General features: G+C 36.1%; 1 protein-coding gene across 10 annotated transcripts in view; it reads left to right on the top strand.

The window, feature by feature from the left end:
• Positions 1-17,759, top strand: part of LOC110582342 (ABI family member 3 binding protein) — a 243,312-nt gene that overhangs the window by 46,774 nt on the left and 178,779 nt on the right. For all 10 annotated transcript variants that reach the window (XM_044919605.1, XM_044919617.1, XM_044919613.1 and 7 more), the window contains exon 2: positions 15,017-15,196. In XM_044919605.1, the coding sequence (XP_044775540.1) occupies positions 15,017-15,196 (180 nt within the window). The remainder of the gene's footprint in view (positions 1-15,016; positions 15,197-17,759) is intronic.

The following is a 17,759-nucleotide window of genomic DNA, read 5'->3' as shown; positions in this document are numbered from 1 at the left end:
GTTATGTCTATATTTACGGTGTGAATATTCAGTTGAAATGCAAAGAACTTTAAAAATTCAAAGTATAGCCAAATTGAAAGGAACACATCAGTAACAAATATCACTGAGTTGTACAGTTGTACTGTTTTTATAAAGTATTTCACTTAATCTTACCAGCAACTCTGAGATGGTAGCTATGTAGGATTAATCCTATTTTACAGGGAAAAATGTGGCATTCAGCCATTAACTATTTAAATAATTAGGGCAATTGTGGGTTTAACTTGGGACTTGGACACAGGTTTTCTGGCTCCAAACCCCGTATCTTCCCACTATACAGTCCCCTCTCCCTAAAATACCACTCCTTATAGGAACAGGCAGAGAATCTCAGGGACATAGAAATGTTGTCACCCCCACAGCCTGAAAATGTTAGCAATAATCTCATGAACAATACAATGAGTTTATTCAATTGTCAATGGATTAAATATGACAGATCTCAAAAGTGATTTAAAAAAAAGCTAGGCTCAAACTAATTATACAAACTTTATAAGATCAAGTCCTCATCTCTAAAACGAATACCAGATTTTGCCAAAATAAAGTCAATTGCGAAGTTATTGAAATGATAAACTCTACTAACTCACGGAGGTGAAATGGCATGTTTATCTACTATCAAAGGAAGATTCTTATGAATAATTAAAAGATAGTATGGTCAGTAAAAATGGGTATACAGAAGTATATTTATGTTAAGGAAAGTGCAGGTTATAAAACATCACTTAAAATATAATCCTATCTTTGTAAGTTGTCATATTTATCATACCCAGGAAAAAATTATCTGGAAGGAGATATTAAAAATCTTTACCAAAGTCATCACCATGTATTAGATAATGGGTAATTTTTAGAACAAATTTTATCTCTGCAACTCTTTAATTTTGTTAACTAGAATAAGTGTGTATTATTTGTATAATTTTTAAGTTAAAAAGTCCATGCAGGGATTATTATGGGGGTAGGTAGAAAGGAGGTGAAACTATGCCAGGCAACAGAATAGGAAATGTGCTACCAGCCTGGGATGGAGAGCAATAAAGGAATAATTTGGGCAACACAGAATTACAGTAAGTTGTAAGCAGCATACTTCTCAGGCTGTTCCTGCCAAGAGAATCAATTAGAGCCAGTTGTTTTGTTTTCATTTAGCTTTTGGCTGAAGAATAGAATTAATAACAATTGCCTTTTTTGTTTGCTTTTTTAAGAGAAGTAAGCTTTTATTTCCTTGACTCACAAATAAATCTGGCTGAGTTGGTTGCAATAACAATTGATTTTAATAACACATCTGATGTTTGCAGGAGGGGTCTGTATTAATTGCACTCCATTTAAACTCCATGTAAACTGTAAATAAAACTATTTATAAAAGTATAAAATATCTTTGATTTCTTTTATTAAAAATAGCATATTTTTTCCTACTCAAAACAAATTTTGCTCTGAGCATTTTACTTGAGTTGCTTGTTGCTAAGGGCATGTGAGATGAGATTTCTACCACGTGGATAAATTTTAGAACTGTCTAAGATTTAAATTTTGTATTATTCATTTCTCAAACTGTGTGTATGTTTGTGTGTGTATGTAGCTTAGTGGAGAAAAATACTTTAGATTTGCTTTTAAAACAATGATAGATCTTTTAATGTGGCCTTCAGGGACCCCTTCTATCCTTTGAAGCATCACTGTGCCCCCCTCGCCCCATTACACCCCACCTGCACTGACCTTTAGCATCTCTAAGTGCACCAATTACTGTTTCTGTCCTCTGTCCTCACCCCAGATGTACACAGACACTTAGACTGACTAATTCCTACCCACCCTTTTATATTTGTCACTTCCTCAGGTCATAGGAGTCGTGGATCTCTGGAAGGACTGGGCATCTCTGCAGTGCAACCTGGATTTTTATTCTAGTATCCCTTTTGTCTATTTCCTGGTATCAATAAGCTGTCTTGTCAGGTATTTTTTTTTCTTTTTTCTCAGCTTCAGAGCTGCTGTTACCTCACAGTTTACTATCTCAACTTCAACTTACTTTGGTCCTTGATCCTGTCTCCTGGCCTCTTTTCCTCTACTTACAACCAAATGGATTCATCCCACACTAGGAAATGGTGTGACCAGTGGGAATTGACTTATTCCCATTTTCAGTGTCTAAGGGACAATCTCCTGTGCATAGTACTTCGAATACTCAAAGAACAAGCTCACTTCTTCATCTCCCAGTTTAGAATTTGGAATGGAGTGGGAGCAATTTGTCATAGCTCTGAAGTTCTAAATGCAAGAAAAAGAAAGAAAAGTCACATAAAAAAGAGTTATGAGGCAGCCTTTCTTTTTATTTCTACAATTTTAAGTCAAGAAGATTTTACCCCAAATACTTCATTCAGTTAGATTTTGTTAACATTTAATAAATATTATAAAAGTCTATTTTAAGTGCCTAGACTTAAACTTGAGTCCCATCCACCATGCAGGCTGGGATATTTTAATAATGTCAGACTGGAAGGCAATGATTTCAAGCCATGTTGACTTTCTTTTTCTCACATAGAAAATGCTACATGAATCACAAACTACCAGAAAAGTTAACAATAAGGCATATTTTATTAATACTGAAAAACATTTTAGAAATTCAAAATGTTTTAATTCTGTTTGAATTTTAATTCATTGGAAAAGAAACAATGACAAATATGATTAAAATAAAAATATATCCCAAGTTACTATAGTTTGCCAGGTTCTTCTGACTACATAGACTACATAGATAAATAGCTAAGTCATTTGCTTCACAAGGCCAGAGTTTATATCTAATTTCACTTTAATTTTAGGTATGAGTAATAATAAAGTCAATCTCTCCAGAGCTGGTTAATTCTCTGGTGGACAAATATTTGCATAATTTGTATAAGGTAAAAAATTCTTAATATGGAAATGACTAGAGACAGAAGACAACTCGGTAACTTATCCTGTATCATAGTCATTGCTATGAATGTCAGTAACCATCTTACTATTTTGCAAAAAGCTCATTTCTTGCATTTGGCATAAAGTGGAGTTGCTGTATTTTAAATAATTATTGTAACAAGGTAAGTGGTCTTGTTTCATTAATGACTAAAGATAGAAATCGCAGTTTAAAATTACCTATTTTATTATATAACATATTTAGTGATAGTAAAAGACAATATAGCTCATTTTCTGGATGTTTACAACTTAGTGTTGTCCTCAAGCAAGAGTAATATTTATAATCTTGAAAAATAATATAAAAATGGAAAAGTTTGCCAGTTTATTAAAAATTTAAACATAAAGTTCCATACCACCCAGCTATTTTATACCTAGGTACTCATCCAAGAAAAATGAAAACATATGCCCACACAAATACTTGTAGCATTATTCATAATAGCAGCATTATTCATAATAACCCCAAACTGGAAGTAATCCAACTATTCATCAGCTGAGGAAATGGATAAACAAAATGTGATCCACAAAGTGAAATGCTATCAAGCAATCAAAAGGAATGAACTAATGATAGACCATGGATGAATGAATCTCATAAACACTATACCACGTGAAAGAAGCCAGACACAAAGACTACATGTTGAATGAATCCATTTATATTAAATTACCACAAAAGCAGAAAGCAGACCAGTGGTTGCTTGGAGCTAACTGTGGGAGGTAAGGGTATGCCCATTGACTACAAATGGATACAGGGGAATGTTTTAGAGTGATGGAAATGTTCTCAAACTGGATTGTGATAGATTTAGTAAATTCTAAAAGTTTGCCAAAAATTGCTGAATTTTTAAAAATAGGTGAATTTTATGTTGTGTGAATATATATACCTCACAAAAGCTGTAAAAAATATTTGTGACAGTCACACACATTTTTTCCATATGTCTATGAAAGTATTCTCTTTTTCATATTTGAGGTAAATTTTGGGAGTTGTGTAAAAAATAAATATCTGGAAATTATTAGGATAGTATTTCTATAAACAAATTCATTTTCTGATTTATTTTCCTTCATTTTAATAGGAATATAGTATTTTGTCTGGATGAAATGTTAGAGATATCCTTGAATATGAGATTGAAAATGGATTTGGGATTCTCTAATTCATTCTACAGAGGAGAAAGGTGATCCTCAGAGAGGACAAGTGACCCAGGTCAAACACAGTGAAAGGCAAAGTTGATGTCAGAACCCCTCTGTTTGTTCTACAACATATTAAAATGGTATGACTTACTATGGGGTTGTTAGCAGGTGGCTCTTCCTAGAGCCTTGTAAGTCTCGTGACCTACTACTCTGCCTTGTTCATGAGGCCACCTGATCAAACTGTCATGATGGTTTAGCCATTTTCTTCTAGCTTATGGAAGGCTTTTGATGCTGTGAAATCTCAAAATAAGCAGCTGTATATCATCAGCACTGGGTATTTATTAACCAAACAAACTAAAATTCATGAAGATTTCAAACGTCCAAACAATGATGGCAAATGAAACCATTTGTTCTAGCTATATCTCTTGTTTTTATTTGTGAGACTGCAAAAATAAATAAGTAAAAGCCAGATTTATTTAAGAAAGTTTTGTTAGTGCTTCACAGTTTTTTATAAGATGGCAAAATTTTCATTTTTATCAAGAGTATTTCTGATTTACTCCCTGGGACAATGTTTTCACAATGGAAATATGTAATCTTGTATGTGGAGGAATTCCTACAGTGCTGGTGGAAGTTGTGCATTTTCTGCTTTGTCCGATAAAGTAGTACTTTGATTAAACTTGATTTCTACTTGGTTAGTGGAATTTAATGTATGTTGGAATTGGAGTTACTGAGAGTAGGTGGAAAAAAAGGAGTATTGGTCCTTTTGGGAAATTGACCAGGAGAGTGATAATAATCCGAATGACAGTTGATTTGTTTTTTGGTACCAGATCATTTTGAGATTGTTAGGACAAGCAATTTTTTAAATGGCACATGTTCAAACTTAACCACTTTCATATCAGTGAAAATCACTCTTAGACACAGGAAAGTCTATATTACACTTCGTTGTCAATAGGTGCCTGGTGTTCCATTAGCTGGGAGTGAGAGAGAAAGATATCCAAGATCTTGAGTATCAGTGACTAGTATTCAGCATTCCACTGAAGATGAAATCATTATATAGTTTTGTCTGCATTTACTATTAATCATTTAAGTCTTAAAAATTAAGCATCTATTGTAAATAACAGTGTATTGTTTTATTTTTCTGGCAAATAGTATAAGGTAAGTAAATAACTGGAAAGAAAAAATACGTATATATAATTTTCCCTTTTTCTCAGAGAAAACTTTATTACAATATAATCAACATTTTAAAATACAGTAATTTCAGGGGGGTACCTGGGTGGCTCAGATGGTTAAGCGTCTGCCTTCGGCTCAGGTCATGATCCCAGGGTCCTGGGATCGAGCCCCGCATCGGGCTCCCTACTCAGCAGGGAGCCTGCTTCTCCCTCTCCCACTCCCCCTGCTTGTGTTCCCTCTCTCGCTGTGTCTCTCTCTGTCAAATAAATAAAATCTTAAAAAAATAAAATAAAATAAAATACAGTAATTTAAGAGAGGTGAATACTCTGAAGACATGGGAATATGGAAAAATGTTGATTTTAATAATATCTGAATAGTGCACAGTGAAAATAACAACAAAACTACTACTGATGTATGCAATAAAACTGACAAATTTCCAAAACATTATGGTGAGTGAAAGAAGCCTTACATAAGAGTGCATATCATATGATTCAATTTCACTGAAGTCTAGAACAGGTAAAATTAATCTATGGTTTAGTAAAAATCAGAACAAAACTTGTTTCTGGAGGATGGGGTGGAAATGGACTGAAAAGAGGCATGAGGAGACTTTCTAGGTGAAGGTAATATTCTAAATCTTGTCTAGGTTTGGATTACATAGATATATGGCATTTGAAAAACTCAGCCATGTAGAGTTAAGATTTATGTATTTTCTTATATATAAGTTTTACCTCAAAAGAAAAATATACTGAATTCTAGTTAATGATATACCTTCTGAAGTGTTGAGGAGTGAAGAATACTGAAGTATAATTTATTTTGAAATCCACTTAAAAATAAGATGGATTGATGGACAGATAGAGAGGTAGATAAATATGATGAAAGAAATATAGTAAGATTTACATCATTGTCTCTGGGTGGTGGTTGTATGGATGTGCACTGCACAATTCTTGAAATATTTCTCTGTTTGAAATGTTTTGTAATAAAATATTAGCTCATCATACTTCTAAGTCTTTAAATAGATTGGTTAAAGACCTATAAAGACCTATAACTGATGCTGTAAGTCAGAGAAATTTTCCAAATATTATTAAACATTTTACCTTACGAGTCTCCAGAATTTATTCTGGAAAACTCTAATTCACAGTTTGTTCACAGATCAAAATATATGTAAAATTCTCGTGATAGAAAATTTAATAACTTGGCGACTGAGGTCTTTTTTTTCTCTGATACTGTAAACCTGTAAATCTCTTTCAAAAGAAATTGGGCCTATGAATTTTATTTTTGATGCACTGAATTTTCAAAGAGTAATGGTTCTCAAAGCTGAGTATGCATTGGAATTACCCAAGTTTGCTAAAATACAGATTGCTGCCTCCATCCCAAAGTTTCTGATTCAAGAGGTCTGGGAGTGGGGTCTGAGAAATTGTACTTCTAACAAGTTCCCAAGGTGATGCTGATACTCTAAGTGGGGAGGGAGTGATTCTTTGAAGAATCCTGGCCTGGAGCCTATCCTACCTTCCATCAGGAGCATCAATTACCATCACTCCTTACTTTACATAGCAAGAGAATGTAAGCAGATCAACTCCAGTTCACAAAAAATCAGAAAAAGCACAAAAAGAAGAGAAATGAGTTTTGTTAAGTCTCTTAGCCTGTATGATTTCTTCTTTTTATTTTATATATATTTAAAAATAGTAAGAATATACCAATTATCTAAAGTGGTAGGAAAAGTATTACAAAGTAGACTTTGAGATCTACTTCCCTACTTGCATTTGGCATATTTTCATGTAGTAAAAACAATTTTTGTGACTAGCTTAACAAAGCTAAGGGGACACTTTCTTTGTACATCCTTTATCTGTCTTCCATCAGATTTAGAGTTCCTCGGTTATAGCCACATGGTACTAATTGTAGGAATGATGCTGTACTGAAATCATTGACTTACCCATCTGCCTAATTTACTAGACTGCTTAATCTTTGTGATGTGAGAGATCATATTTGAATTGGTATCACTAATGCCTAGTATCTAGTAGTGAATGAATAAAGTGAAAAGCAGATGAATGGTTATACACATTTCCCAAGGCAAATGCAGAATTTATTTAGATTTTGTTGTTTGAAGTTAATCGTGTCACTGCCCCCCTTCCCTTATAGCAAATATGTGGTTATTGGTTGGTTGCATGTGGTTGCCCCCCAGCCTCAACATGCTCCAGTCTTTAAAGGGTAATTTTAGGAGAGTTAGATTGAAGGTATGTCTCAGGATGAGATTTTTCCCAAAGAATGAAAGGCTGTTGACTTAGAAGGTAGTCTATGAAAAGTAATTTTCCTGCTTGGCTGTTGGTTGGGTTACAAGGTAGGTAATGAAATTATTGCTCCTTTGGTAAAACTATTAGTCTTGCCAAGTGGTGCTGAAATGTCAACATTGGCAGGTTCAGTCTGTCTCATTCAGTCATCCAAAGTCACCAGGCAATGAAGTATTGGCCTGAGGAATCAGGGCACTGGGAATTCTGACCAAGGTGGGAAACTGTGGTTGTTTTAGCTGAAATGGACCTCGCTTATACAAACAGCTGGGCAAACAGAAATAAAGTGCTCCGTAAGGAAGAAAACATTTTCCCTCTCAGGTTTCTAGCAAAATGTCATTTCTTTCTAAATTCAATGGCAAACATTCTCCAGGTATTTGGTAACCATAATATCCTAATAAAAAGGTAACTAGCAGACACCTGGGAGTTATGGCTCAATGGCAATTGTCTGGGTGTGGCTTTATAAAGGGAGCTCTTCAGGTGAACCGGGACTTTTTATTTCCTGACCTCCGAAAGCACACGTTGCATGCAGGGACATGTCTTCCGGTGCAAACTCCCCACGAGGCATTGCAAAGAGAACATGTTGTTCTGCTTGCTCTAGAGCAAAGAGCACAAAAGGCTGTAGGTTGAGCTTCCTGCTCACGTTGATCGTGTATGTGTAAAGTCAAGGTCAGAGTTTCTTTAAGGGCCCCCATTCCCACTCTGGCAGCTGTTCATGTGGCTTATGGGACTTTTACCCAACTTCTTCTGCACTTTTTAAAAAATGACATTTTTTTCTGTAGATTTATAAAAGTCTCATTTTATATATAATCTAACCTATTTTCATCAGGATTTTCCCCTTATGTTTTTAGATTTGAGTTAATAAAACACAAGTAGGGCTGCCTTCTGTTCATCTCTAAAACTGGGTGCTATTAATTCACCATTTCCTGAATGCCCCAGATCTCTTTTAATCTGTTGTTCTTATTTAGATTTCTGATTCATCACCTGAATTGTGTACATTGAGTGAAGCAATTTCATTTGTACATTAGAAAGCACAATGTCCAGGTGGCTTCGTAGCGCAATGGATAGCGCATTGGACTTCTAGAAAGCACAATGTCCAAAATATTTGTGACTGAGCTCCTATCTTCTTTACATAAGGCATCCTGCCACCCATATCCCTTATTACCAGTGTCAGCAGAATCAGAAGGCAGGGAAGATAGAAATCCAAGGCATGAAGTAAGAAGGGTGGGCAGGAGCAGCCTGAGGCCTATGGGAAGAGTTTAGAGAATTTCAAGTTAGTTACCCTTATCAAATCACCCATTTTCATAAGTAGCAACTATTTCTGCATGGTCTTTGTGAGTGTGGTTAATGTATAGGGCCATAAATAAAAGATGGTTTGAATGATGCCATTTAGCGTTTTGCAGTGCCCAATTCAAACAACTGTCAGTGGCATCCCTGTTTCTGGAAGACATGTGGTAGAGCTACTACATGTTTACTGCACACTAACTCTTTGCAAGCTGTCATTAATTCTCCATTGGGCCTTGGTAGAACTTCCTTCCCAAAGAGTTGGGAAGAGAGTGACAGAGAATCTGTGGATTTTGAGAAGGAATTCCATTCTGGGAGCCAGAGAGCCTGGATACCATGAGATATATGGGATTGATAATTGATGGAATACAATAAATTGGAATTTTAAAAGGATTTTTCTAGGAATTACTTTGTGAGTGCTTTTAATTATAATTCTGTATATACGCCACCACGACAAAGCAATTGTCTGGCATGCCATCATGTCACTGCAGAATGGGCCATGCCTTTCTTTATCTTCATAACCACTTTGCACAGACTCTCTTCTAATGGAATGTTGTACAAGCATCTTGCTGTTACAGCACTGGTGGAAGTAGTTTTTATAATGTCTAATTGTTTTTAATTGATGGAAACATTTAATCTTTATTCTCCTTAAAATATTTAACTAAAACTCCCATGCTCTTTCTGCTATGGAAAGTTTCCACTCATATCACTGGCTTTCAGTTTGTTGCTGTTTTTGGTAAGAAAAGCCATGCTATAGACTACAGACAACACATTTCTATTTAAGGATCAGAAACAACTGAAGATTCTTGTATAATTGGCTTTGGCCACTCCCTTCATACTGTGGCTGCCACAGGAAAATTAATGAATCTCCATATGATTATTTTTCCCCTTCTAACACATTTCCTTGGATCATGGTACCAGGACAGGGAGTCCTTTGCTGTTATATGATCTCTTTTTGGCTCTCTAAGAATTAAAGCATATGTTAAATTATTGCCAAGTCCTATGTTAAAATTATAGTTTGTATAACTTAACATCACAGTTCAATTAAATACAATTTATGCCATCAAACATGGTTTTTGGAAGCTTTTGAATGCGTTGTCAGACAGTAACTGCCCTGCTTAATATATAAACTGAAGATGTGACCATAAAGGCATCGGAATATTTTCCACCTGCAATCCATTGTGTAAGAGGAATAAAGAATACATTTGAAACTTTGAACTGTCAGTTCTGGGAAGATAATAATGCCTAAAAAGGACTTGCTGATGTTATATATGTACCATTTGTTGAATGTGAATAATAATATTAGGTACTATTAAAACTAATCTCACCAGTCGCTGTAATGGCAAGAGGATTGAATCAGAGGAAAGCCTTTCATCTCTGAGAAAGGCATACTACTCAGCGATGAGGAAGGTCCTGCCCACGCTAAGTGGCATGATCTCACGCCAGACAAGAGATTCAACCATGTTGAATTACATAAGTAACTTGTCTTGTTTTGTTGCTGAGTCCTACCTTATTATATGGGTTAGCTGTAATGTGTTTATCCCTTTAACTATTGATGGACATTTGGGCTATTTCCAGTTTGGTGCTGTTTTGAGTATCTGCATACAAGTCTTAGCATGGCATTATTTTTCATGTTTTCTCAAAAAATACCTAGGAATGAAACTGATAGTTTATTTGGTAGCTGTCCAACAGTTTTCACAAATGGTCACACCACTTAACATTTACATTAAAAGTGTATGAGGGCTCCAATTATTTCAAACCCTGCCTAATACTTGTTATTGACAGTCTTTTAATTTTATCCATTCTTGGGTATGTGGTATCTTACTGTGATTTTAACTTGCATTTCCCTGAAGACTAATGATGTTGACCAAGAGTTGGTAAACTATGACCTGGTGGACAAATCCAGCCAACTGCCAATTTTTACAAGTACAGTTGACCCTTGAGCAATATGGGTTTAAACTGCACTGGTCCACTTATACACAGATTTTTTTTGATACATACAGTACTGTAAATGTATTTTCTCTTCCTTATGATTTTCTTAACATTTTCTTTTCTCTAGCTAACTTTATTGTAAGAATACAAATATAGAATACATATCAAAGACAAAATACATGTTAATTGACTGTTTGTGTTATCAGTAAAGCTTCCAGTCAGTAGTAGGCTATAAGTAGTTAAGTTTTGGGGAGTCAAAAGTTATATGCAGACTTTTGTCTGTATGGTGGGTCAATGCCCCAACCCCCATATTGTTCAAGGGTCAACTATATAGTATTATTGAAACACAGACATGTGATTTAATGCTACAGGGCATGTATTTACTTTTAAAAATTAAAAGAGGATTAATTCTAATTTGATTTTGAAAGACTTTTTTTCTTTTAATATTTCACAACACCCTTTTGAACTATTTAGAGACACCCTAGGATGTTGCAAAAAGAGGATTAGAAACAACTGTCCTAGATCCAAAGTTCTACTTTACCAATGTGCAATCTTTTTCTCAGCCATAATGGTGGTGTTTTCCTGGAACGTTCACATTTTTTATTTTGTCTCACTCTTGATTGGCCTAGGCTTTATTTCTCACAAGACACAGTAAAATGTTTTTCTAGTACTTTTATTACTCTGTACTCCTGGGCTTTTCTGGGCAACATATCTGCCATTTTGCTTATAAATGTTTTCCTAGTTAAGCTCGTATCATGCTATATTATTTTTCTATTAACTCTACCTTATGGCATTCACCAGAGGTTTTCATGCTAACATTGAAAGAGAACTGTCATCACATGACTAGTGTTCCAAACCATTAAACTAGAATTACTCAGGATGAAGAATAACTTATCAAAGATTAAAAATTATTATAGGATGCATGGAGATATGCCCTAAAATATCAGGAGAATTGTCCAGGAGTGTAAAATTGAATACTAGTCCAAACATTCATTTGAAGGAATGCTTAACAAACTTAATCAGATTGAAAGGGCAAAAATTGCTTAACCTTTTTGCTGAGCACTGAAAAGACCAATGGTATAGTGATTGAGTGGGTGAAGGGGTGTAGAGAAGACAAACATAAGATAGAGGGAATCCATACTGGGTGACAATGTGAGCATAGGTGAAAGTGCACTGCAGAATGTGAGAAGATTATACTGGCCAAAAAGAAATAAGACATGTTGAGAAGTAATAAAGGAAGAAGTAATGTGTGCCAGGATAATGAAGGGACGTGAACTTCGAGCTTCAAATAAGCAATTGGGATGATAGTCTTAAAATATTAAGTTTGTGATGCTGCTTTGAGGTATGATTTGTCTGTGTGCATCTTTCTCTCTTTTTCAAGACTTTTAAAAGTTTAGCTCCAGAAAGTAGTATGAATTAGAATTTTGGAGAAAGTAGGTCAGCTAGATGCCAATTCATTCAAAAAGTTACATGATCTTGATGTATTTGCTGACATAAATCATGAACGAAAGGGAAAAAGACTGGAGTCATGAAAATTCCCATGTGGAGGAAATGAGAACACTTCCACTTTTGTTGGTCAGTAATTCTGTTTACAGTCTTCCTTTTCCTCACTTGGTGCCATGATCCTTTCCACTTTCCAAGTGGAAGAGTAATGTGGTACATCAGGCCAAAATCTATGAGCAAAGGTCTAATGTGATGATGCTGTGACTCTTGGCTCTTAGTTAAAAATGAGTGCAGCCTAAGTACACCAAGATTCCTTATTCTCTGCTTCCCAACAAGAGGTTGGAAACAGGCCAGCTGTGTTTTAATTTACTCTGGGACCTAATAACATTCGAAGGTAGTGGAGTGACTCTAGGGTTAATCTAGGCACCTAACTAAGAAGGGAAAAATTGGCTTGGACAAAATCTGTGTCATAGCTGAAGTATAAATCCCCTCATCAAAAGCTAACGAAATTGGGACAAAACATTAGCAGTTAGCATCAATTTGAGCATTATGGTCTGGGGGGTTGGCCACTCCTTACTCTATTAGCTAATGATGACGTTCTCAATAAAAACAGAGCAGGAAGGCGCCTGGGTGGCACAGTTGGTCAAGCGTCTGCCTTCAGCTCAGGTCATGATCCCGGGGTCCTGGGATGGAGCCCCACGTTGGGCTCCTTGCTCAGCAGGGAGCCTGCTTCTCCCTCTCCCTCTGCCTGCCGCTCCCCATGCTTGTGCGCACGTGCACGCTCTTTCTCTCTCTATCAGATATAAATAAAATCTTTAAAAAATTTTTTTGAAAAATAAATAAAAACAGAGCAAGAAGTTCAGCTTGGTGTGAACTGAGATCCAGTTTTGACCTTGCACTTAACTTGCAGAGTGACAGAGAGAACTGGCTGCCCTCAATTTCATTGTTTGTGATATGAGAGAATTGCACTAGGTGAGCTAGACGAGATGAATCTTCCTTGGACTTGGATAAACCACCTAATATCTCTGGATTTCAATTTTACCAGAAATGTAGGAATGGCAATTTGAGAATCTAGAAGTTTATGGAAATTTCATCAAATTCTTGGAAGTATAAAGAACTATGTACATACCTGGAAATAGTAGTATTGGCAGCTGAGGTAAGACAGTGGTTCCCATAACTTGGTATCCAAGAAGGGGCTCTCTGTACTTTTTCAAAGGCCTATTGGAATCCTTTTATGTAACTATATTAAAGCAGGCCAGGCTAATTTTGACTGGAATAGTATAAATTTATTGTGATGACTTGGGGAAGCCATGCTGTTCAGAGGTACTGACTGGTATTAATGCAATATAAATCTTTGAATCATGAGAAATCAAATGTGGATTACTAAATTAATAAATGCCATCTTTCCAATGGGTAAAATATTCTAAAAATATTAAATCTCTGTAGAATAAAGAAAGAAAATAATTGAGATCTACAATCTCGTATCTAAAACTCTTGGGGCCAGACATGTTTTAGAATTCAGAAAATCTTTGGATTTTAGAAATGTACTAGGTTGTCTAGACCTCTTCAGTGGAGGCTTGGCTAGCACCCCTTAATTAAACATGTTAATATTCCTACAATTAAACATGTGAATAATTACACAGACTATTCAGTGAGATTTGAGAAATACTTAGTGGCCTCATATGGTTCAGATTGGGTTTTGTTACCAAATTAGTTTAATATGAATTTACAAAAAATCTTACAAAGCCATTTTGGATTTCTGTCTTGTGGCTAAAAGGTTATGGATGGCCTTCATTAAGTAACCAATTATTGAGCAATTACTATGTGCCAGCTTTTAGACAGTGCCATTTGCATTAATCTTTGTAAACAACCCATCAAAGTGGACATTGTTATCCAGTATTCATAATTTACAAATCAAGAAATTCAGGGTCAAGTATGTTCAGTGAGTAGCCAAAGGCCCCACTGATAATTAAGTTACAGAGCTGGCATTTGAACTCCGCTCCTTCTGGTCCCAAAGACAAAAGACAATGTTGTTTACTCACTGCTTGGTCAAGACTTCTGGTTAGGGTGATAATCTGCCCCTGTGGCCTACATAGTTAAAAAAAAAAAAAAGCCTTGAAAATTTAAGTTTTCTCTCCTCATTCTGCACAATCTCTCTGGGAAAGTTCATCCAATGATTATTTAGAAACTGATGATGTCCAGATGGATCTGTGTTCTAGTCCTGAGCATCACACTTGATTATTCAACCTCCTGTGGGTCATCTCCATGTAGTTGTCTCATTGACCCTGCAGGCCCCAAATAGACCTAAAGATCTTTCTCCTCCATTTATCAACTCTCTCAGAACTCCCTATTCTCCCTAAGCTGATCCCCCCCAACCCGTGTCCCTTTGTTTCCAACTCTACATATCAATTTCTGTCTTTTGGAGATACAGCTGGAGGGCAGCATTGATGAGGCTGGGGTTTTCAAAGTGCAGTAGTTAAGTTTACTAATAAGAAATTTCAGATCCTTTGAACATTCCCAGACAGTATATATCCAATGAAGGTTTTGACTATTGGATAACCAAAATAGCCTTAAATCCCATCTACCTACTCAATAATAAATTACCAAATATTAAGCCCTAAGATTTTACTTTGTGTTCTGTACTGCTTTCTGTGTTATTTAGTTTGGGTTTTTGGATCTCAAAATTACCCGTGCTTTAGCAGTTTGGGTGTATGTGTTGGAATATTGAGTAGCTAAGTAGATAGCATGCTTTCTAATAACAGTGCCTCTAGCAACTAACCTTTGCCCCGAATTTGCCCTGGGATGCTGAAGTGGTAAAATAACAGCCCTGTATTTTGTGTTCCCATCTTTAGGTAAAAGGCCAAGCCTGAAAGTCCACATCAATACCACAAGCGACTCCATCCTCTTGAAGTTCCTACGTCCAAATCCAAATGTAAAACTAGAAGGTTTTCTCCTGGGATATGGCAGCAACTTGTCACCAAACCAGTACTTCCCTCTTCCAGCGGAAGGGAAATTCACGGAGGCTGTAGTCGGTAAGATGTTTGGGTTTCAGGCGTGGGAAGAAGAGAGTAACAGGTAATGGGTACCGCGTGAACTATAAATCTTAAAGGCAAGCACACTTTCTTCTACATCTCAGCCAAACCAAATGCCAAAGTTACAAATCATTTACATAATTGTTGTAACCTAGATAGCGCAGTGCTTTGTGTGGAAACAATACAGAATGCAAACTCGCGTGTACCACAGAGATAATCACCTTCATTGCCGTTATCCTTACAATCCTTGACCAGAGAACTTAAATTGCCTAAGGAAAAGTAAGTTAAAGTGCCTGGTTTAGATCTCTGTAACATAGCCTGTTTATTTGGATTACTTTTCCTCCATTTTTTTTTTAAGATGTTATTTATTTATTTGACAGAGAGAGAGAGACAGCGAAAGAGGGAATACAAGCAGGGGGAGTGGGAAAGGGAGAAGCAGGCTTCCTGCCAAGCAGGGAGTCCGATGCAAGGCTCGATCTCAGCACCCTGGGATCATGACCTGAGCCGAAGGCAGACTTAACTGACTGAACCACCCAGGTGCCCATCCCTGTTCTGTCTTTACATTCTTCTGGTGGAAAATAACAACTTCATGAGAAGCTATCTTTAAAAAAGAAAATAAAATATATTACATTTTTTAAAATTTAAAAAGATTAAAAAATGAAAAGCTTTTGCAGGTATGATAAAATTTTACATTTCTTTGGAAATGATTTTAATCCCATTAACAATGTAATTTGAGGATGTAAGCATCTTTAAGCCTTGTTCAGAAAAATTATTTGCAAAAATAAAACCTTTTTTTTAAAAGGATAATATTTTTGAAAAGGGGATCATCTATTATGAATGCGTTCAAAGGCTTTCTGATGTCTCAGATGAGATTTGTATTTTGCTCCACTGCTAGGATTATTGCTGAAGAGCCTTTCCATGAAGTTGCCATGTTTAACCCTGTCACTTGCCCTATCGTAGATCAGATCCAGCATTCATGCGTATAAGCAGGGAACATTTGAAGAGAAATATATTTTGTCCTGCAGCCCCTTGCTCCTCATAGAGAAGTCTGTTGTACTCTAAAATCAGACAGGAGAGTAACATTATTAATTAAACGTCTAGACTACATTTTACCTAAGATAATTGTTTTAAAACAAACACATTACAGTTTGTTGCCAAAAAAAATTTGAGAATTACACACTTTTGACCAATGTTACAACACCAACCCTAACCATGTAAACCAAAGAATTTGAAATTTTGCAAATATTCCCCCACCACATTCACTCTTTACTACAAAAAATGCCTGGAAGCTATATACTCACCCCATACACAAACAGAGGCAGGTCCACTGCTCCTTTATTTATTGAGCATCAGAAGTAATATTTTATTTATGATAGTTTTTCCCCTTGGTTATTTCGATTGAGAATTTGGTCAATTGTAAACTTCCTTTCCATCAGAGGTGAAAAGTGTCCAATCTTAAAGGGCAAGAAGTCAGATTGCTAGTGAAAAATGTGTGCAAAAAAGGAAAGAAAAATTCTGGTATAAATATACAAAGGTTTCAGTAGCTCAGTGATGAGGGATAATCAGATGGACCCAGCATACTTTTATTTACTTACTGTTGTTGTCGTCCTTTAAATTTTTTTATTATGGAAAGTTCAAACATCTAAGGAGAGAAAATATTACAATGACCCTCATGTTTCATCATGCACCTTGAAAACAGATCACTGTTTTGCTGATCCTGTTCCATGTATTCTTCATACACATAATTTTTTATTACAGGATTTTAAAGCATAACTGGATACTGTGTTTTTAAGTCTGCGAACACTTCAGTATGCATCTCTAACAGATGAGAAATATTTTGAGTAATGCCATGCCTTTATCTCATTATAATAATAATCTTACCATATCATTTGATACCTAGTCCATATTTAAATTTCTCTGCTGATCTTAAAAATGCCTTCTTCGAGTTGTTTCTTTTTTGCATCAGGATCGGAACAAGGTATCCATGTTACATTTGGTTGTTATGTCTCAAGTCTCTTTTGTCCTGTAACAATTCTCTCTTTCCTCCCTTCTTAAATGTCACTGATTTGCTGGAATACTTGGCTCATACATCCTGGTCCACATTGTGCATTTGACTGGTTGCTTCCATTCTGTAATTTTTAACTGGTTCCTCTCTGTCCTGTATTACCCATGAAAAAATACGTCGATTTGGAAGCTGTGCTAAATTTGGATACAGCTTATTGGGTGAAAGAATATAGATGGCACTGGGCGCCTGGGTGGCTCAGTTGGTTAAGCGACTGCCTTCGGCTCAGGTCATGATCCTGGCGTCCCTGGATGGAGTCCCGCATCGGGCTCCCTGCTCAGCAGGGGGTCTGCTTCTCCCTCTGACCCTCTTCCCTCTCGTGCTCTCTGTCTCTCATTCTCTCTCTCAAATAAATAAATAAAATCTTTAAAAAAAAAAAAAGGAGCCCTGGTTCCTTTAAAAAAAAAAAGAATATAGATGGCACTATTATTTCCTAACAACTCACGAAAAGAGACACATAAATGGCTAATGTCATGCTCAGTGATGTTAAGACTGTTTGGT

The sequence above is a fragment of the Neomonachus schauinslandi genome, chromosome 1 (assembly GCF_002201575.2).
Source record: "Neomonachus schauinslandi chromosome 1, ASM220157v2, whole genome shotgun sequence".
Taxonomy (NCBI): Eukaryota; Metazoa; Chordata; class Mammalia; order Carnivora; family Phocidae; genus Neomonachus; species Neomonachus schauinslandi.
The sequence above is the reverse complement of the archived record's forward strand: the minus strand, read 5'-3'. Positions and strand labels throughout refer to the sequence as shown.